Source organism: Octopus sinensis, linkage group LG22 (genome assembly GCF_006345805.1).
Source record: "Octopus sinensis linkage group LG22, ASM634580v1, whole genome shotgun sequence".
Lineage (NCBI taxonomy): Eukaryota > Metazoa > Mollusca > Cephalopoda > Octopoda > Octopodidae > Octopus > Octopus sinensis.
In genome coordinates, this window is record NC_043018.1 from 15531485 (window position 1) to 15554863 (window position 23379).

Genomic DNA, 23379 nt, shown 5'->3' on the forward strand with positions numbered 1-23379 from the left:
AGGTACATGGTTATCTGGCCAGAGAGAGAGAGAGAGATGGGAGAAGGGAAAGAGAGATGGTAGAAGGGAAAGAGAGAGAAAGAGAGAGATCAAGCTTGAGGACAGAAATAAGTGTACTGCTGTTAAGAAGATACATGATTACCCAGCCAGAGGGTAGAGCAAGAGAAAGAGAGAGTGAGAGTGGAAGACAGCAAGAATGCAAGAGAGGGCAGGAGAAAGATGGTGGCAAAGCACCAGGGCATATTCACAAGGAATGGCAATCAGGGCATAAATTGGATGGTAGAGGATCTAATTAATTAGAGCATTATTCAATATCTATTTTAAAGTTTATAATTTCATCCATTAGAACAGTTTATCATTTCATAACGCCTGATAATTAGATAAACATTGTTATTGTTAATTGTCATTGTAATTGAATGTTTCAATGTATTGTTTGGACTCGCTGAGCTTTGAGTTCAAATCCTTCTCAGATCATCCTTGACTTTCACCAATTCAGGATTAAATAAACTACCTCTCTAGGGTGGTGGGTTGATGTGATGGTTAGAACAGCGAACAGGGTACCTTATAATAACAATTCTAGCTCTGTGCTTTCTAAGTCTATATCCTCTATCTTTCCACCAAAATATACAAATGGTATCAGTTTGGTGAGGAGTTGTGTCTGATAGACTGTACCAGCAACAGAACAACCTCTTAGAAACCTAGATTCCTTAGTTTAATCAGAAGATTAGAGCCTGTCTCTCCATAATCTGAGAAAACGGAAAACTTTTTATAAATTAATCACTTTACAATTTCATAAATCACATCAATTTCCTCTTTGATATATTAGAACTTCATAATTTGACAAACAATTAACTTTTATAATTTGATTAATTATGACATTTGATAAATATATTAATTAATTATACATTAAGTAATTATACATTGTTTTTCTTTTTTTTTTCTATGTTTATTTTTATTGTTATTGTTTTAACATAAATTCTGTTTATTTCTGCAGAAACTGACATAAAAATATTCCAGAAGGTTCTCAATAAAAGTTTAGTAACAGCAAATTTCTCACATCAGTTGAACATAGTTGAAGGACCATTTGGTGAGCCATCATTATCCGTAAATGGAGAAATAAAAGGGATAATTCTTACTGAGTTACCAAAATGTTTGTTAAATCCAGAACATTGTTCCCTGGGAGTAACCTTCTCCTTTTCTTTGAAGCTTCATAAAACTGACAAAACTTCACACATAATAACAACGGAAAAGGACACGTGTGGTTTGAATGTAATGTATGATAAGAGACAATTGATAGTTCGGCTTCAAACCATCAAGAAAGAATGGCTCTTATCTACACCTGTGTCTATAATGGAAAAATTTATTGATGTACAAATTTCTTGGAGTGAACAATTTGGCTTTTCTTTGAGTATTGATGGGAAGATGAAAGCTTCTACAAAGGTGTATACATTACTGAAGACCATGAAGTTACGGTGCAGTTCACAGGTACTGATTGGGTCCACGAAGGTGAAAAGTTACTTCACGACTGGGAGCTGGATAATAATTACAGCCGAAATAAAGATTATTAAAGCTCTAAATGTGTTCACAGGTATGGCATTTTCATACTACCTATTTACATGTTATCAGCTTTTATGAATCATCATGTATGTTTGTATGTCTGAATGTATGTATGTACATATGTACATATCTGTATATGTACAGAGAACGGTAGAGAGAGAGAGAGATGTGTGTCTGTGTGTGTGTGTATATATATATATATATATATATATATATATATATATATATATATATATAATGTATGTATGTATGTATATATATGTGTGTGTATATATATATATATATATATATGTGTGTGTGTGTATGTATGTATGTATATATGTATGCATGTATATAAAGAGTAAAAGAGAGATGAAGAAAAAAATCTTGTTCCTGGAATTTATGCAGTCATTGGAGGCTGTAAAATTCTTTAAAAGATATAGATTATCAAGAGAACATATTGAATATCCTTTTAACACGTTAATATAGGGCTTGGTTTTGAAAAGGATTTTCCATTTGAGGTTAATCCTTGTTTTTAAGCTTTCAGATTAATGTCAATAGTATTGTCTCTTCTCATGGTATCTGAAGCTCAAAATATGGTTGTCATATCTGGATTTAAGTTTCCCTCCACTAATTCAATTCAACACTTGATCTCAAGCTGATTACCAAGCCCGTGGCTTGGTGATATTTTGAGTATTTTGGTTTGGTAAGGGACTTCAGAATGGTTGGGCATAAACTAAGTAGCAAATGAAAGTAGGGTCTGATGAAAGACGCTTGGTAGTTTATCTTCAAACTATGAAGAAAGAATAGCTCTCCTCTGTATCTGGAACTCTTGTGGGAAAATTCAATGAAGTTTTAATAAAAACATTTTTTGAAGATGTGTGTATGTGTGTGTACATGTATGTGTGTGTATACACATTGATACATACATTTTTCTGTGCAAATCAAAGTGAGTAGTGGTACGAAAAGGAAAGGAGTGGGGTGCGACAGACTGGTTTCAAAAAATATGATCAGTATTTCAACGATGTAAATATGTGAAAAGAACATTTCTTCAATTCTTTTCTTTTTTTCTTTCTTTCTTATTTTCAGAGCCCCTAAAATTCCCAGAAAGGCCTACAATTAAATTCGATTACATTGAAAAAGCAGATGTCATTACAGCATTTTGTCACTTCCAACCTCTTGCACATGACAATCTCCATTACTACGTGCAGTGGAGCTTGAATGATTTTATCATTTCTGACTCATCAGTTTTACCAAATGGCCAGCATTTTCACTCAATTAATGAATCTAGTATGAAGCAGCTGAAGCTCAGAGACAAAGTGAGTTGATGAATAAGAAATATCCTGACTTATATTTAACCCTTTAGTGTTTAGATTACTCAAATACTTATTTATAGATGTTGTTTTGAATGAATCATGCATTATCTCGTAACTTTGAGATTTTGATAATGTAATTGTTTCTCTTTAGAATGACATTGTAGGGTAAATGTGAAAGACTGGATCTGGTCAGTTTGAGCAGATCCAATATTTGGGCACATTTGGTTGGTTTAAATGTTAGAGGGTTAAACACTAATTTTCTCTTTTTCTCTTAATATTCATACTTTCATAATTACAATCAACTAATTTGTTAATTACATTTGTCAATCATTTATGATTCTCTAATTATGATCAATTAATATGTTAACTATTTTTTATCAACAGATTTACTGCCAAGTTTCTGCTTGTGTGAAATCTGACTGTGCAGCCACAAAAACATTTTGGAGAAAGAGTTTAGTGTTAGACGTTCTCTTTGGGGTAAGTATTTTTGAAATTAGAAATAATAGTCAAATACCTTAAATGCCCTCTAGAACAAAAACTTATGAGCAATAAATTGGTTATACTTCTATGATGCATAAAGTATTTTAACCATTTTTTAATGCAATTCCTATTAATATTTAATAATAAGAATTTAATATAATTTCTTTTAACAAATCAAACAAATAGACACATGTGTGGCTGTGTGGTAAGAAGCTTGCTTCCCAACCACATGGTTCTGGGTTCAGCCTCACTGCGTGACACCTTGGACAAGTGCCTTCTCCTATAGCTTCGAGCCAACCAAAATTTTGTGAGTGGATTTGGTAGACAGAAACTGAAAGAAAACCATTGTGTGTGTGTGTGTGTGTGTCTGTCTGTCTGTCTGTCTGTCCCTCCATCACCACTTGACAACTGGTACGGGTGTGTTTACATCCCAGTGACTTAACAGTTCAGCGAAAGAGACTTATGGAATAAATAAGCATTAAGCTTAAAGAATAAGCCCAGAGGTCGATTTTTTCGACTAAAACCCTTCAAGGTGATGCTCCAGCATGGCTGTACTCAAATGACTGAAACAAGTAAAAGAATAAAAGAATAAACCATGCAGACATATTCACATATACATATTATATATATAGTAGCTCTTTTGCTCCTTTCAGCCATTCAGTTGTGGCCAGACTGGAGCAAAGCTTAGTAAATTTATACATTATGGAAATGTAATGTTCTTGCTATATATATATATATATCTTCTTTTTTTCCTCTCTTTCTCTTTAGCTAAAGACGAAAACTTTAACCATTAAAGAAGGAGGAAAATCTGGTTTCATTGAAGTCTTTTCCACCATTCCTCCGCGTCTCTTGTGTCGTACTGAAGACCGTAAACAGTACTGTCAAGTTCTTGTAGTACCAGTTCTTGAACAGAAATCCTCAGAATTAAAGTGTTCCAACAAACTTTCAATTACCCAAGCCGTGTTTCCATGGCAAGGAAATCTGAAAAATGAAGAGAACTTTTGCAAGTACAACTTTGATACAAGAGGCCGTAACAATACCCTGCATATTCCTGTAAAAGCAGCGATAGATGGACTTCTTGACAAGAATCAGAACCGACAAGTAACTTTGACTATCGAAATACTCTTTAACAATATTGTAGAAACATCTGTGGAATTGGGTAGCACAAAAGTAAGCCATTTTTTTGTTTTTCTTTTTGTTTTTTCTTTTGTTATTTGCTTTTGTTGTTGTTGTTGTTGTTGTTGTTTAAAGCAGAAGGGTTTGATCTGAGAAAGGTATAGCAGTCACCTTGTTGGGTGGCCATGGAGAGAGAGATTTATTTATCTGTCCTTGTAAAGAGTAGTAAATGATATATATATATAAAAAAAAAATTTTAATAATTATATGTGGTTTAGCTGTGTATATAGTTCCCCCTCCTCACCGTCATCTTATTATTATAATTTAATCCATAGTTGGTGACTGGATAGCGAGGTTGTCCTTTCAATAAATACTTTGCTGTGGATACCACAAGATGAGAGAATCTGGTGATGATGTTATTTCATGCTTTTCAATCCATGGCATTGGCCTTACCATGCTTGTGGTCAAGACACTGTGACTTCGGTTCTTCCTCAATTTATTTCACCCTTGTCTTCTTTGGTGGGCTGCACTGGATTCTGCTGTGTGTGAGTTGCTGATACCATAAAAGTTGGTGTGGTAGCCTTCTGGTTCTCATCCTGCAGATGTTGCCAAATAGGCTTCGTGTCTATTTTAGAAATCATCATTTCTAAGAAATTGCGGGATTAGACGGACAGAACTGGTACAACTCTGGCGGTGAGCTGGCAGAAACGTTAGCACACTGGGTGAAATGCTTAGCGGTATTTCGTCTGTCTTTACGTTATGAGTTCAAATTCCGCCGAGGCCGACTTTGCCTTTCGTCCTTTTGGGGTCGATTAAATAAGTACCAGTTACACACTGGGGTCGATATAATCGACTTAATCTGTTTGTCTGTCCTTGTTTGTCCCCTCTGTGTTTAGCCCCTATGTGGGTAGTAGAGAAATAAGAATTGGTACATTTAATTGAAAATTAGTCACGAAAACAGCTGAAATTTCTAAATATTATATTTATTAATAATTTCTATTTATATCATTTGTTTTTTGTTTTTTTTTTCATCAGGTAACAATCGTAGATCAAGATAAACATGCCCTTTGCCGATCAATCAATGATCCCCATATGACAACCTTTGACGGAAAGTAAGTCGATAAAATTCTATTTTCATCATCCATGGCGGAGATTAACATAACTAATTTCATTGCTTTTGTTTGTATATTTTTTTTTCTTAATTCTTTAGTTTAGAACAACACTTTTCAATCTTTTATTCTCTCTCAAAAACCCTTTTTATTTAAATAAATTTTCTCATAGCCCCCACGTTTATGAATGTTTGTCTACTCATTTTCTCAGTTCTATCTCCCAGTTAAAAGATATATCATCATCATCATCATCATCATCATCATCGTTTAGCGTCCGTTTTCCGCGCTAGCATGGGTAGGACGGTTCGACCGGGATCTGGGAAGCCAGAAGGCTGCACCAGGCTCCAGTCTTATCTGGCAATGTTTCTACAGCTGGATGCCCTTCCTAACGCCAACCACTCCGTGAGTGTAGTGGGTGCTTTTTACGTGCCACCTGCACAGGTGCCAGGCGAGGCTGGCAACGGCCACGGTCGGATTGGTGTATTTTACGTGCCACCGGCACGGAAGCCAGTCGAAACGGTGCTGGCATCGGCCACGAGACGGATAGTGCTTTTTACGTACCACCAGATCAGGGATCCTGGCTGGTTCAATTCGATTTCGATTATGGAACTGAATAATTACATCCAATTAACTTCACAGATCCACAACTATCCTTTTGTGGATCCCAAACTGGGAACTACATGAGGAAAGAAACTGGGGCCCTTTCCACACTACCGATACTAAAGAAATCGATTTGGTTAATGACTTCTTTCGTCTTTTTGATGCCATATTTCTGTTAAAATCCTCTGGCTTTGTTTCAAGTAATTTCGAAAATAAGGAAGAATTTAGAAAAAATATTAGCCAAAGAACAACTAGTGTGCTGGGTATTATTATGTACACATTCTTAACACCCAACTTTCCAAAGTAGTCATTTTTATCTCAAGCTGCCAACAGAAGCCTAGAAGACCAAAAGAAATGCACCAATCTGCTCATGGTCATACTAAGATAGAGAGACATTCTTAAGAACGGAGAAGCGTTAAGATTCTAGTGGAATGGAAGAAACAGACTAAATTATTCTTTTAGTATATTGTTCTATCCTTTTACATCTATCCTTTCTATCTGCATTAATTGTATTTTTCATTTTAAATATTTATCTAATTGTTTTTCTTTTTTTTTCTTTTTTTTCAGATTTTATAACAACTATTTCGAAGGGGAATTTGTTCTTTATAGGCATACAACCCTGCCTTATGCGGTAAGAAACCACCTAAGATATATCTTCAAAATTTTACAATTGGCAAAATGAAACACTTGTTTGAATATTGAGCCAATGGAAGAATTTCTACTGAAACATTTCATATGCTAGAAGTAACAGCCAAATTCTCATCAAATCTCACACTAAAGTCCTTTTTAAAGGAGGATGAGATGCAAATTTTTAAAGCATTTTATTTTCATCTTCATTAGTCAAAGATGGAACCTCTGTAGTTGTGCAACTTGCTAGAAATTGCTACCAAATCTCCTACTCACACTAAGAGGAAACAGAATGGCACATTGGAAAATGTAGTCCAAAATAAGCATAAAACATGGAAAGTTTCCCACTGGAACCTTTTTTTATAGGATTGCTCAGTCAGAGCTGTCTTGAGACAAAGCAACAATGACAAAGGAGATAGCAAAATGTGAAAAATGCAGTTTGTCAAATTGACATCATCACCGTCGTTGTCATCTTCATTGCCACTGTTGTCAACTCATTTTCTATGCTGACATGGATTGGACATGGCACTGACAATCACATAGTCAGTGGCATCCTATTATGTGAGGCTAAAACCCACCTGATTTTTATTAGAACCACTCCTTTAAGATCTAAGTAATTAGGTTGAGTTCACTATGTGACAGTTTCATAAAATTGATGCATGTTTCTTGGCCTATAGTGCAGAGAAGAATTCATCAATTCATCATCATCATCATCATCATCCCCATCATCATTTAGCTTCTGCTTTCCATACTGGCATGGTAGCTGAAACTGGTAAGCTGAAACTGGTATGGTTTCAGTCTGGTTTACCATGATTTTTACATCTGGATGCCCTTCCTAATGCCAGCCAGTCCAAGAGTGTAATGGGTACATTTTACATGCCACCAGTATGGGTGCCAGTTATGTGACACTGGCATCAGCCTTGACTATGATTTCACTTGGCTGATAGGTCTTCTCAAATACGGCATACCGCCAAAGGTCTCAGTCACTTATAATTGCCTCCGTGAGGCCCAACATTTCAAAAATGCTTTTTACATGCCACCAGCATGGGTGCCAGTTATGTGACACCAGCATCAACCACAGCTATGATTTCACTTGGCTTCACAGGTCTTCTCAAGCAAAGCATATTACCAAAGGTCTGTCACTTATCATTGCTTCTGTGAGGCCCAACGTTCAAAGATCATACTTCACCCCTTCATCCCATGCCTTCCTGGGTCTACCTCATCCACATGTTCCCTCCACTGTTAGGGATCGGCACTTCTTTACACAGCTGTCCTTGTCCATACACGTCACATGATCATATCAATGCAGTTGTTTCTCTTGCACACCACATCACATTCATCTTATGCCCAACTTTTCTCTCAAGATGCTTACACTGTCACACATGCACACTGACATTGAACATCCAGTGAAGCATTTGTCGCAAAAACTGATTTGTCCGAGATAAAGTGTACAGATTTAGGGGTTTTGCTCCCTTATGCATTTTCTAACAAACCTGTTTTCTGTCCATCAGGTGCATACTTTCTACAGAAGCTGCAACAACCATGCATCATGTAATTGTGCCGTAGCCATTCAGTCTGGAGATGATGTGATTGTAATTGATCGGTGTAGACCAACAAAGAAGACCAAGAAGGGCTCAACATCAATCACACTGTACTTAAACGATGAACTGACCGAAGGAACAAGAATAATACAGCTTTATGGAGGTCGAAAGTATATGGTAAATATATAGGTCTCCTTATTTCTTTCTGTTTATTTTAAAGAGGAGAGAAGAGAGAGGAGGGAGAGGGAGAAAGACAAATAATCTATAATAATTATTTCAAATTTTTGCCACAAGGGCAGCTTGGAGGAGGAGGTGGAGATGAGTCGATTACATAGACCCCAGTGTTCAACTGGTACTTATTTTATCGACCCCTACGGAATGAAAGGCAAAGTCAACCTTGGCAGAAATTGAACTCAGAACGTAGCGATGGGTGAAATACTGCTAAGCATTTCATGCAGCCTGTTAATGATTCTGCCAGCTCACTGCCTTAACATAATCTATAATAATCTATAATCCATAATAATATATAATCTATAAACCACAGCCTAGGAAAAAGTGCCCTGCCTATACCAGAAAAGTAAATAAACCACTGCGTGGCACCCTGGGCAAGTGTCTTCTACCATAGCCTCAGGCCAGCCAAAACATTTTGAGTGGATTTGGTAGATGGAAACAGAAAGAAGCCCGTTGTATATGTGTGTGTGTGTCTTTGTACTCACTCCATCGCTTGACAACCGATGCTGGTGTGTTTATGTCCCCGTAACTTAGCAGTCCAGCAAAAGAGACCAACAGAATAAGTACTAGGCTTACAAAGAATAAGCCCTGGGGGTTGACTTGTTCAACTAAAGGCAGTGCTCCAGCATGGCTGCAGTCAAATGACTGAAACAAGTAAAAGATAAAAGATAAACATTAAACACTCTCAATGGCTTCCAAGGTCTTGGTATTTTGTTATGCAACCATAATATACTACAAAGTATATTAAATGGTTTTGTAAGTCAATATCGTGTTCTACTGTGTTAGCAGTGCTCTTACATCACTTAGAAAATCTGGAGAGATTACCTTAGCAAAGCACTCTCAATGATTTCATTTGCTTTCCATACCATATGTCTGTTTTTAACCTTAGGTTTACCTTCCGACTGGCGGAAAAGTTATTGTCCAGAATTCCAACAGCCGTTCCAGCCACTTCCTCAATGTTTGGTTCAAGGCATCAGCTGCAGATTTTGAGCACACTGTGGGTGAGTGAAATGTTTTATTTATAAACTTCTGACTTTCTTTCTATATGTCCTAGATATTATATTACTGGTGGTATTTGATTGGCTGCTGTACTCATCTTGTTTATAAACAGACTGCTGATTGCCTTTTGCACATAATAGGTTATTCCTGAAGGTGGTTCACTGGTTGGTTTATTTATTAAGTTTACACTTGAAGACATCTCATTGGTTGGCGTATACATCAGGTTTATACTAGAAGACATTTCATTGGTTGGTAAAAAGGGTAAAAACCCCCTATGGACATGAATGACCATGGGAATGCACCTAGAAAGTTCTCCTCCAAAGAACAAGTCCAGGCAAGGTTGTTTATGGAAAACCAGTAGTCACCCATGCATACCAGTCTCCCCTTGCCACACCAACGATGTTATCCAAGGGGAGGGCAAAAACTGATATGATTTGGCACCAATGATGTCACAACTCATTTCTACAGCTGAGTGAACTGGAGCAACGTGAAATAAAATATCTTGTTCAAGAACACAACAAACAGACCAGTTCAGAAATCAAACTCACTGCCTCATGGTTGTGAGCTTGACACTCTAACCACTGAGCCATTTGACTTCACATTGGTTGGTGTACACATTAGATTTATACTTGAAGACATTTCATTGGTCAGTGTACCACATAGGTTTATTACCTGAAGACACCTGGTCATACGATGTATGCTGTGCAGCAGTATCCGATAACTCGTAACTATTATGGCTCTTGTGTAAAACAGCAACTACAGTACAATGGCAGTCATGCATCACACTAGTGGAAGGAACCCACTTTACAATACATATACATTAGATTTCAAAGATGTGATAATTTATTTTTGAGAATGACATTGTAGGGTAGTTGTGAGAGGCCAGATATGGCCATTCTGAACATGAAACAATATTTGGGCCTAATATATATATATAGAAACACTGCCAAATCAGACTGGAGCCTGGTACAGCCTCCATGGCTTACCAGACCCTGGTCGAACCGTCCAACCCATGCTAGCATGGAAAACGGACGTTAAATGATGATGATGATGATGATGATGATGATGATGATGATGATGATGATGATGATGATGATGATTATAATAAGCTTTCGGAATTACGGAGATGTACTTGCATAGCAAGTGATTTGATCTGAGATCGTGTGCTGAAACAAAAACAATTGCAGCATGGAAGGTGTTTGTAAGCCATTTAAGAAACACACAAAAGCCGTTCAAGGATGCAGCACGGATTTTTGTCAGTGAACAGGTCGCGGTTTTAAAGCGACGAAAATATTTAGACAAATTAAACTTAAATGTTGAAGTGAATCGAACGGCTTTTGTGTGTTTCTTAAATGGCTTACAAACACCTTCCACGCTGCAATTGTTTATTATAATAAGATACTGTATAAACAGTTGATATATATATAATATACTGTAATATACAATTAACTCCATACAGCATACAATATCAAATTTACCTTTGCTGGAAAGGATGGGTGGGAAGGGCAGAGAGTATGAGGACCAAACATTTTAATGAATTAATTATTTTTTATTGCGAATCAATTATTTCTACTTTTATTTCAGGTCTTTGTGGAACATTTGATGATGACAAAACAAATGATTTGCTTACAAGTGATGGAAAAATTATAAACTTTAAATCAAAAAGACCCAAAGAGTTTTCACTCAGCTGGAGGTAGTTTTAAAATTCAAAATCCATTTTTCATGCAACCCAAAAATTTTAGAAAACCAGTTGTGTTTTCTGAAATCTCTCTCTCTCTCTCTCTCTCTCTCTCTCTCTCTCTCTCTCTCTCTCTCTCTCTCTCTCTCTTCTCTCTCTCTCTCTTCTCTCTCTCTCTCTCTCTCTCTCTCTCTCTCTCTCTCTTTCTCTCTCTCTCGTTCTTGCTCAACAACCTGCACAAATCTTTTGTTTATTGTGATCAAATGGATGTGCTGTACATTACCTCACCCCTTTCATCAAATCGATGTTACCTTAACAGGTGCACGATATACTGTGCATCAGGTTCAAAATTAGTACAGACCAATGCAGGATGTTTTTCTCAAGAACACAATGCACCAGGCCATCCATGAATTAAAACCACAATCTTGTAATTGCGAGTGCAACACCCTAACAACTAGGCCATCCATCTCTACATGGGATGCACTGTAGACACTTCCATAAAGTAAGTGTCTCCAACAAGAGAAATCTCTACAATGACTGAAGCCTCTATGCAGTTGTTTGAACTGCTAGAAATAACCAAATCTCCCTTAGAGGGATCATTTACAGGCTTCTGCCTTATATCAAAGAAGGCCACAAGAAATACTCCTATACTGGACATAACAAAAAGGTGGCATACTCAAGGCTAGAAGGATTTTGACCATAAAAGTCATTGTATACAGCATTATAGATTCATTTTAGCAAATCTTACCAACTAGATTCACACTAGGTATTAAATAACTAGATATGAAGGACCACAATATGCTCTTCAGAACGGGTAAATACAGAAAAAGTACCTACCATTACTGAAGAGCACATGACGTTATTTAACCAAACCCAGTGTGAAAGCAATTGGTAAGTTTGAGCAAAATGAATTTATATCTCTATTGACAAGTATATGAATTCATATTTTTTCTGATTTATGGATTCTTAGACAACTATATATATATATATCCATTCTTGATGGAGTGAGCCTTGCTCTGGATGAAAAGTTCAGAGTTTGAGTTCAAATTCTTTGAGTACTACTTTGTGATTTTTATGCTGTGTGTATATACCAGCTCTCATCTATTGTCTGACTATATATAAACATATATGTATGTATATATATATATATATATAATTATTTTCAGGATTCGATAGAATTAAGGTATTTTAATAACAAAGGCACCGAAGTAGAGTCAAGGATAACACACCTGTGTATTAACTGTGTGTACAGACGCTCACATACTTAACAGTGTGTACATATATATATATATGACATTAACTGTCAAAGTTTTTCAAGGTATACGAATGCCTTGATCCATGACACTCTAAACTCATTGTATCTCATTTGAACATCTTATCACTAATCAGGTTGTAGATGGAAGACAAAAGACATTCACACTATTATAGCATAAAACAAAGATGAATATAACAGTTTGTGTGTATTTAAATGACTGTTTTGACACAGCCAGGATGCACAGCCAAGGTGGCGAGCTGGCAGAAACGTTAGCACGCCGGGCGAAATGCTTAGCGGTATTTCATCTGCCATTACGTTCTGAGTTCAAATTCTGCCTAGGTTGACTTTGCCTTTCATCCTTTCGAGGTCGTTAAATTAAGTACCAGTTACGCACTGGGGTCGATGTAATCGACTTACTCCATTTGTCTGTCCTTGTTTGTCCCCTCTATGTTTAGCCCCTTGTGGGTAGTAAAGAAATAGGTATTTCGTCTGCTGTTACGTTCTGAGTTCAAATTCCGCCGAGGTTGACTTTGCTTTTCATCCTTTTGGGGTCAATAAATTAAGTATCAGTTATGCACTGGGGTTGATGTAATCGACTTAATCCCTTTGTCTGTCCTTGTTTGTCCCCCCTATGTTTAGCCCCTTGTGGGCAATAAAAAAAATTTTTTTAATGAAAAAAGATGCACTTGCAGCTATTCACTATTTAAGGGCTATTTTTCTAATCTCAAATTTTATTTTGATTGAATTGTAGAGTGAAACTTAATGAGACATTGTATGATGGTTATTGTCCCACCAAAACTAATGCATCAATGGGGCAAGTTTTCTGCCAATGTAACCAGAAACAGGCTGCCAAGTGTGGAGTTGATTATGACAAGATGACATGTCAACATCTAAGCAAATACGATAACAAAAAGAGGAAGAAAAGCAAAGGTTTGTTGTTGTTTTTTCTTGATTCCTTCAAGTTTTAGATAAATATAAAAAAAAAACAGGTTTAACCCTTTAGCACTCAGACTATTCTGTCAAATGTGATGCTTCTTTATTCAAATTGTCTTGAATTAGCCATACATTATTTTCTGGCTTCAAGATTTTGATGATGTGACTGTTTATTCTTAGATTGACATTGTAGGGTAAGTGTGAGAGGCTGGATCTGGCCAATTAAACCATAAAGCAAGGAGAATATTTGGCCAGATGCAGTCAGTTTAAATGGTAAATGGTTAAGAAGGAATTTTATTGTGACTTGGCAATTGTTAGAGCATAAAATAGAATGTTTTGCAATATTCATTCTGGAATCTAGGACTCTGAGTTCAAATCCTATCATAGGGAACACTGCTTTCATCTTTTGAAGTTGCTAATTAAAATAGCTGTCTATGAGGTGGGCTCTCAGAAAAGATTAAAATGTCAGGGAAGATACCTTGCGGTATTTGTCCTGGCCCTGTGTTTTGGGTTTAAGTCACACCATGACCTTATTGGTTAGTAGACTTGATCTGTTGTCCTCTTTAACACCACTGACTGATACTTTGCTTGCTCTGACTGGAATCCTGTTTATTGCAGACATACTGCCAAGGTGTGGGCTAGGTATTGAGTTTGAAGATATCTTCCACTCTTCCTCCTATCAATCCAGAGGCAACTGTGGAATACTCAGACACATGTTAATTAATTCAATCAGCAGCTAATTCAGGTGACTGAATAACTCAATTCATTTGAGGTACATATATATATGTGGTAGACTCAGTCACTGAAATGTTAATTCTATGAGTCAGTAATTTTGTTGATCAAACAATTGAATTTTGGCTGTGAAATCTGAGAGAAATCCATTTACAACATGCAAGATCTTGATGGAATGTTTCTAAAACCCCAATACACTCATGCAAATAAGACCCAATTGAAATGTGATGGACAAGAGCTTTGGAAGTAAACTAAACTAAATGGTCGATAGCATTTAATTTCAACGTTCAGTATTCAAAGTCCCAAAACTGTACGAAGAAGAGCCACTAGCGTAGCTAGAGTGTGTGCCGCCTGGGTCAGCCTTTCTATTTGCCACCCCCGGAACCCACAAAAAACATATATTGCCTACAGCAGACCCAAAAGTGCTGCCCCTTTAAAAGTGCCACCTGGGGCAGGCCACCCTTACCCTACCACCAGCTATGCTAGTGGGAACAGCTTCTTCTCTTCTCTCCCTCCCCTCTTCTCTCCCTCCCCTCTTTCTTCCCCCCGCCCTCCTCCTCCTCCTCTTTCTTCCTCCTTCTTTGATTAGATTGGCTCAATCTTATCAGTAAACATGTGGCCTTGTTCTAATGTAATAAATTAGTAATTAAGTTGGTGAAAGTATGTATTTTAATGAGCTTCAAATGTTAACAAGAAATAATTGCAACTGAGATAGGTTACTGTATTTGAGATTTTATTTAAATAGGTGTGCGTATGTGTACGAGCACACGTGTGTGTGTGTATGTGCATGTGTGTGTGCATACGTGCATGCGTTCGTGTGTGTGTGTGTTTGTGAGTGCATGCACACATGCTATTTGTACATATCTAAGTGTTTGTGTATTGTTTTTTCAGGAGTAGACATCACTGAGAAGTTAGTTGAAGAAAGTAGTATGCCACCCAAATGCATTTCGTCTGACGAGAAAGTACATTTTGAATTTGATAGTAACTATACAACTCCAGTAAGTAATTCATTCTCTTCCTTCTTCTAATCATCATCCTCATCATTGATATTGTTATCTCTGGCTCTGTCACCAGTATCCTCATTATCATCATCATCAATATTGTTCTTCAGGGGGTCAATAAAATAGAAATGAGTTAAGTGTTGAAGATCAATAAAGTCACTTGTCCTCCCCCCCCCCCAATAATATTCAGTCTTTTACTCCATGCAAAAAACTATATTTATTATTATTGAGTGAGAGAGAAGTGCATGCCATCAAAGTGACACAGAGATACAAATATATGAAGCCCAATATACCCATCTGGTAAGGGTACACCAGCCATATGCATTAGAGCTATATGTTCACAAAATGGTGATCTTATGCCAAGATAAACAGCACATGACCATGCAGCTGGGTCCCAGGCAGAGTTTTCTTCAGGTCAAGTAGCCCATCCTGCTCAAAAGGTCCCTGAATAGGGTTTGTTTAACCCTTTCGTTACTGTATTTATTTTGAGATGCTCTGTGTTTCTTTCAATTACTTTAAATATAACAAAGAATTTAGTAAAATAACTTAGTTATCATTCAGCTAGTGTTAGGAACATAAACTGTAACTAAGGTTTGGTGGAAGATTTTAATTCAGAACAAGACATTTGTACTACAGAACCAGGGGTGCTTTCGGCCGGGTTGGTAACGAAAGGGTTAAGAATTGTTTCTCTATTATATATTTTAACCCTTTTGTTACCATATTGATGTTGAGATGCTCTGTGTTTCTTTCAATTAATTTTAAGTATAACAAAGAATTTAGTAAAATAACTTAGCTATCATTAAGCTAGTGTTAGGAACATAAATTGTGACTGAGGTTTGGTGGAAGATTTTAATTCAAAACTTATGAAAACAAGACATTTGTACTCAGAGCCAGACCCAGTTTCAGCCGGGTTGGTAATTAGGGGGTTAAGGATGATGCATGAAACACCCATGTTTCCAGGTGTGAACTATTCAAACCCAAAAGTACATGGCATGCAAGCAGAAAATATATTGAAAGAAATGCATTTGGCCAAATTTGGTCATACAACAGTTTAACATAATAGCAACGATACGTGTAGATGTATGTATGTATGTATGTATGTATATATGTATGTATGTATATTTATGTATGTGCCTTTGTGTCTGTGTTTGTCTCACCACCATAGCTTGACAACCAATGTCGGTGTTTTTATGTCCCTGTAACGTAGTTTGGTATAGAGTCTGATAGAATAAGTACTAGGCTTAAAAAAAAAAGTTCTTCGGTTGATGTGTTTTGATTAAAATCCTTCAAGGCAGTGCTTCAGCAGGGACACAGACAAATGACTGAAACAAGTAAAAAACTAAAAGAATATATAACTACCTTATGTGTTACTGTATAACTACAATATTTGCTTTCAGGATGTTTCATGGCCAACACCTTTAAACAAAACCAAAACGCAAGTTGAAGAATTTTGTAAAAAAAAGATTTTGCTTTCTGCTGCTGGATCAAAATGCAAGGAGTTTGAAAATGTCAATGTTGAAACAACTGTCGAGGGCTGTATTGAAGATGTACAGGTAAGAGACTTTGAAAGTCACACACTACCTAGTCAAGCTGAGATTAAAATAACGGTTCACGCTTAGTAATTTATGGTTTATAAATCAAGTACTAGCATCATTGTAAAGGCACATGGCTCACTGGTTAGAGTGTCGGGCTCATAATCATGAAGTAGTGAGTTTGATTCCTGGACCAGGCTGGAGCAACACACTTTATTTCATGTTGCCCCACTTCAGTCAGATTTGCAAACCAAATCCAAAGTCGAAATATAATGCATGGTCTTTTTAATCTAAGAATCTGAATTTGCTTTCTTTTACAGCTAACCGATACATTTGATTGGGCCTCTGATGCAGTGGAAAACCTCAAAGAACAATGCATAAATGAAATAGAAACCAATGTCACATTATGGGTGCTCACTAATGATACACTGGAAATCCCCGAGGAAATTTTTGACAACATTTGTATCAATGATTGCAATAACCACGGCAATTGTTCTCAGAGTAGGTTTGAGTTTTGACAATCAGTTTTTAAATTCACCTTGATAAAATAGAATGTGTTCGAATGCTATGTATATATATATATATATATGAAGTTGATTTAATGTTGCAAGTGATAAATATATTAAATATTTTTAGAAATTTCCAGTTTCCTGACTGAAAAAAGAACAAAAGTTTCAGCAAAAATTTTTAGCCACTTTCAAAGCAAAAAGGAAATAATTACAAATTAATTAAGAATATTTTCTTAATAAATTATCATGCTCAGTTTAAAAGACAATCTGAATCTTCATTTCAAACTGGGACAGCTATGAGTACATGTTCCTATTCAATAAGTTTCATCAGCGTAGCATTGGTTTTTATCTTTGAACCACATTTAGATATATAACATGTATATATATAAGAGTGTTGCAAAAATTCTTGGCTGAAGGAAATTACTTAATATCAAAGAAAAAGAGCAAAGAGAAAAAACACTTAGGAGTCAGTGGCATAAATTTGTATAACAATACCGAATATCTAAATCCGCTTTGTAAATGACAAAGGTCAACACTGTGCTGAGGATGTCTATGAAAGCAGAAACATGTTAATAACTGCCCAATCTTTAAAACAAAAATGAGGTTGTCTTTGTTCTCCTAGCATGCTAGTTTATTAAGAAATGCTGTTAATTTTTCTAAAATTATCTCTTTTTATTTAAAATGCATACAAACGTATATTTTATGTGTTTGTAACACTATCTAATATAAAACTCAATTTTGAGTAGAGTGGCTAGTTGTATTTATTATATATTGTATCAGTAAATGACTGCCTACTCTAAGTGTCACTTTTAGCTGATCACAACAGTTATGATCGGCCAAGGACAAAGCTCGGAATATACTGTCAGTTGCGGATATGATGAATAAATAAATAGAGATATGTGTGTGTTTATGCATGTATATATACATATGTATTTATATATGCGTGTGCGTGAGTGTGTGTGTATGTGTATACATATTTATCTATCTATCTATCTATCTATCTATCTATATATATATATATATATATATATCATTTGAAAAAAAGCATAAATCTGAAAGAAGAAGCACACTCTAAGATGTAGAGCTATATATCTATCCCTCTCTCTCTTTCGGAGAGGCACTGAGCAGCTATACGCACACATACACACACGGCAGTAACTCCCGCCTACCGAATTCAATCACAAAGCTTCGGTCAACTCGGGGCTATAGCGGAAGACACCTACCTAAAGTGCCACGCAGTGGGACTGAACCCGAAACCATGTAGCTAGGAAGCAAGCTCCCTAACCACACAGCCATGGATGTATTTATATATGAGTGTGTATGTGTGAGAAAAAGGTCATTTGAGAGCACTACTGGTTATATGTAATCCAGTGCAACTTGTTGCATGCATGTATGTACGGGTATTTGTGTGCATGTGTGAAATTACAATAAACACAAGTTCGTATCATTTGTGTTAAATGATAAAATCTTGTGTTTATCATAATTTCCCCCATCATAATTTCCACGTATCATAACCAATAATGTTGCTAGTTTCACTCATAGCCAAACCCCTATACTAGAAGCAGACTGGGTGATGATAACCTAAATGGCACTCTAAACTCAAACAGTAGCAGTCAAACACCAATGGTGATGGTTCAACATCCATGGACAAAAAGAATTGAAACAAACTAATAAATAAACATAAACATAAACGCACATAGAGATATAAGCATGTGCAAATGAAGACATACAATAGAAATACAAAATAGCTGATGGTTAGTAAGGAGAGACACAAGTAAGTGAGAAGAAAACAAAGGACCACTGATGCGGTCACAGGAGTGTGACGAAAGAACTCTGGCCGAAATAAGATTAAGATTAATGTAAAAAATAAATAACACTGAAGCAAAGTAACACCAAATATATAGTGCGTGTGTTTTTATTGGCTAAACTGGCAAAATGACCATTCCGAAATATAACAATATCTGTTTCAACACACGACTTCACATAAAAAATCTTGCACAACAAATATTTAAATTAATTAAAACTATTCTATTAATTTACTGTAATGCATGTCATATTGTATTTTTGTTCATAACTGTAATGTTTTATCTCCTCATTCAAGGTAATTGTATTTGTGAAAAAGGCTGGTTTGGAGAAGATTGTTCAATATCTATTGCCCAACCTCCATCCGTTGAACAAATAGAATTCACAAAATCCTGTTTAGTAAATGCTTCTGAATGTTACATCCGTTTAAGAGGTTCACGGTTTTCTGGATCATCTGAAATGACTTGCACTATTTATAAAATCAACGTAAGAAGTAGCTTCATTTGAATTTTGGTGGTGGTTTTATTTTTGCTTTGTTTTGTTGTTTTCTTTTACTATGAATAAAGAAATTCTTTGGGGAATATTAAACTCTTGGAGGCCCTACTGGTTTTGAGAAGTTTTTGATGAGTAACTATGGAATTGGTTTTTGGAAAACATTGTACTTCATGACAGATATAGACTTTGGATTCCTGTTTATCCCAAATACAAAACTGTTGGGAAGTGAAATTGCATGTTAACCATGGTATATTATTATTAAAGCCTTAGTGAAAAACAATGTAAATCTGTTATATATTTAAAGTCTTTGTAAAATCACTAGGTCTGTGGGTAGACCGATCTTACATTACAAGGATGTTTGCAAAAGGGACATGAAGGCCTGCAACATCAATATTAGCGGTTGGGAGGCAGTAGCCGGCAACCGTGGAGAATGGCGACGTACCGTAAAAGAGGGAATACAAAGGAGTGACAGAGAGAGAGAGGAGAAATGGAAAGAAAGGAAGAGACGTAAACAAGAGACTATGGCATTACAACCAGCTAGGAACAGTCTTCGCTACATTTGCGGTACCTGCCAGAGGGAGTGTTTGTCCAGGATAGGACTACACAGCCACAGCAGGAAATGTATCAGGACATGAAATATAAAAGCCGGACTAGACTACTTCATGCGCAACTCCATTGTCTCCCGAGACAGAAAGGATGCCAACAACAAAATCACTATAAAACTTAAAAATCATTGACAGGTGCAGGCTTGGTGGTGTGGTAAGAAGCTTGCTTTCCAACCACATGGTTCCAGGTTCAGTCCCACCGTGTGGCATCTTGGGCAAATGTCTTCTACAATAACTTCAAGCCAGCCAAAGCCTTATGAGTAGATTTGGTAGTCAGAAACTAAAAGAAGACCATCGTGTATTTATGTATGTGTGTCTTTGTGTCTGTGTTTGCCCTTCCACCATCACTTGACAACTGATGTTGGTGTGTTTATGTCCCTGTAACTTAACAGTTCGGCAACAGAGACTGATAGAATAAGTACTAGACTTACAAAGAATAAGTCGTGGGGTTGATTTCTTCAACTAAAGAAGCCTTTAAGGCAGTGCCCCAGCATGGCAGCAGTCAAATGACTGAAACAAGTAAAAGAATAAAAAAAAATGATCAATTAGTTTATTTAAGCCTTTCACTCCTATATTCAATTACATTGCCAATCATCATCAAGGTCCCTTAACTAATGCAGCTAGTCATTGGGGGTCTCACTCCAGATAATGTCACCACTGGTCTCTGTTCTCTGTCATGTGGAGCAGGGTCAGTGTTGTGACCTGTCCAGCCATTCAAGTTGTCAGACCAGGATTTTTCTTTTTCTGCCTCTCTTCCACCCTCCCTGGACTGTGCTCTGAAGAATATGTAATACAGAATATGTAATGGCCCTCTGAAGTGCTTGTGCTCAACTGTCTGGATTCTTAGTTTCAAGTCAGCTGTAAGAGACACGCTCATACAGAAGGACTGAAGTCACCAGAGTTTTATAAATTCTGAATCTCATTGGGAAACTAACGAAATTGATTTTCCATATGTTGTTCAGTTTTGTCATGGGAGCAGAGGCTAAGCTGAGTCTTGTTGTTATCTCCCTTTGAGATCTGCTCTCCTTGGTCAAAGTGAGTCCTAGGTACTTGAAGGTGTCCACTTCATCAAGTTTCTCTCCATTCAGCATGATATTGGTCGTGGTGTTTTGGTTGTTACTATTAACCAGGATTTCCACTCTTTTCTGGGCTGATCTCCATCCTGTATGCTCCAGACATTTTTCCCAGTCTTGTGATACACTTGTGTAGTTCTGTGTTGCTGCTTCCTGACAGGTCAACATCATCAGCAAACATCTGATGTCAAAAAATGGGGAAAAATAAATGTGGTCAGTAGCTCAGTCATGGACAGTGGTGGTCAGTGAAACATTTGTGAGATTTAGACAATGTAATATTTAATTCTTTATTGGCCACAAGGGGCTAAACACAGAGGGGACAAACAAGAACAGACAAACGGATTAAGTCGATTATATCGACCCCAGTAACTGGTACTTATTTAATCGACCCCGAAAGGATGAAAGGCAAAGTCGACCTCGGCAGAATTTGAACTCAGAACGTAGCGGAAGACGAAATACCGCTAAGAATTTCGCCCGGTGTGCTAACGTTTCTGCCAGCTCACCGCCTGTAATATTCGTGTGTGTTGAGCGATGGTCAGAGTAATACAGGGGAATATTGAGAGATGGACAATGTGGCACTCTCTAGATTTGAGGATGGTCAATGTAATGCTGGGGTGAATACTGAGCTGTGAGCACTGTGATATTTGTGAGAAGTGAGCTATGGATAGGATTCTAATGGCAAAAGTAGAACTGTAAATCTTGGGACATTAATAGGAACTGGGTTGGATAAAAGTTTATTCTATTAAAAGTGGAGGCACAATGGCCCAGTGGTTAGGGCAGCAGACTCGCGGTCAGAGGATCGCGGTTTCGATTCCCAGACCGGGCATTGTGAGTGTTTATTGAGCAAAAACACCTAAAGCTCCACGAGGCTCCAGCAGGGGGTGGTGGTGAACCCTGCTGTACTCTTTCACCACAACTTTCTCTCACTCTTTCTTCCTGTTTCTCTTATACCTGTATTTCAAAGGGCCAGCCTTGTCACTCTCTGTGTCACGCTGAATCTCCTCGAGAACTACGTTAAGGGTGCACGTGTCTGTGGAGTGCTCAGCCACTTGCACGTTAATATCCCGAGCAAGCTGTTCCGTTGATCGTATCAGCTGAGACCCTCATCGTCGCAACCGACGGAGTGCTCCTATTCAATCAAAATCAAATGGAAAACTTTCATTAGTTACTAGTAAGAAGAAACAGTTAAAATATTGAGATATGGAGTTGCTGTTGTTGTTTCTGTTGTTGTTGTTTTTGTTGGTGGTGGTGGTGGTGAGGTTATTGTTTTCTCACCTCTTCTGTTCTTCTCTTTCCAGGACAATCTCAGTGGTCGTAAATATGTTGAAGAGAAGGAACTTGTTTATGTGTCGAGTGAGGAGGCACTGTGCCAACTTCCAGGCTTTGGTTTATTCGAAATCACGATCAGAAATTTTGCCAATAGTTCAATCACAACAGTCAATGTCACGTATTATGATGGAAACTGCAAGACTTGTGACTTACAATCTGGATGCCAAGACCGAGTAAGTAAAATAAGCACACAGCAAGTCATCATCAGCAACTGTTTGATGCTGAATGTTTTTAACCCTTTAGTGTTCACATTATTCTGCCCAAATTAATACTTTTTCATCCACATCGTTTTGAACTAATTATGCATTATCTTGTAGCTATGAGATTTTGATGAGGTAGCTGTTAATTTTTAAGGCGATATTGTAGGGTTGGTGTGAGAGACCAGATCTGGCCATTTTGAACATAAAACAAGCAGAATACTTTTGACCAGATATGGCCGGTTTAAATGCTTAAAGGGTTAAAGTTGTACTGGTGGAATGGTAGAAATACTAGGCCATCACACTAAATACAAGGTTGGCCAAAAGTCACCTGACAGTAAATCAAGATTCCATAAATACTATCAGTAATTCTGTAATGACTCGAATGGAAAAATGTGTCGCTCAAGAAGGACTTCAGTTTGAACTATTTTCATGATGTTTCATATTTAGACGCTTTTATTAAATTCATTCAGTTGTTAAACATAAAAATAAATCTTGGAATTAAATGGTTTTGACTTACTGTCAGGTGACTTTTGGCCAACCCTGTATTTCATGGTATTTTGTTGCATATCTTCATGTTTTGAATTCAAATACTGCTAAGATCAAGAGAAGAATTTTTATGTAAGCACTTTTCATTTTCCTCCGCTTTTCAAACATACATGTTATATAAACTTATGTTTTC

General features: G+C 37.0%; 1 protein-coding gene across 1 annotated transcript in view; it reads left to right on the plus strand.

The window, feature by feature from the left end:
• The window catches only part of LOC115223111, a 305641-nt gene that overhangs the window by 261652 nt on the left and 20610 nt on the right, over nt 1–23379 (plus strand). Inside the window, exons 115-129 of the mRNA XM_036512142.1 lie at nt 995–1588; nt 2626–2855; nt 3237–3329; nt 4101–4502; nt 5484–5560; nt 6725–6788; nt 8296–8502; nt 9446–9557; nt 11140–11248; nt 13240–13418; nt 15045–15151; nt 16552–16707; nt 17007–17187; nt 19297–19484; nt 22470–22673. Coding sequence (XP_036368035.1) covers nt 995–1588; nt 2626–2855; nt 3237–3329; nt 4101–4502; nt 5484–5560; nt 6725–6788; nt 8296–8502; nt 9446–9557; nt 11140–11248; nt 13240–13418; nt 15045–15151; nt 16552–16707; nt 17007–17187; nt 19297–19484; nt 22470–22673 — 2903 coding nt within the window. The remainder of the gene's footprint in view (nt 1–994; nt 1589–2625; nt 2856–3236; nt 3330–4100; nt 4503–5483; nt 5561–6724; nt 6789–8295; nt 8503–9445; nt 9558–11139; nt 11249–13239; nt 13419–15044; nt 15152–16551; nt 16708–17006; nt 17188–19296; nt 19485–22469; nt 22674–23379) is intronic.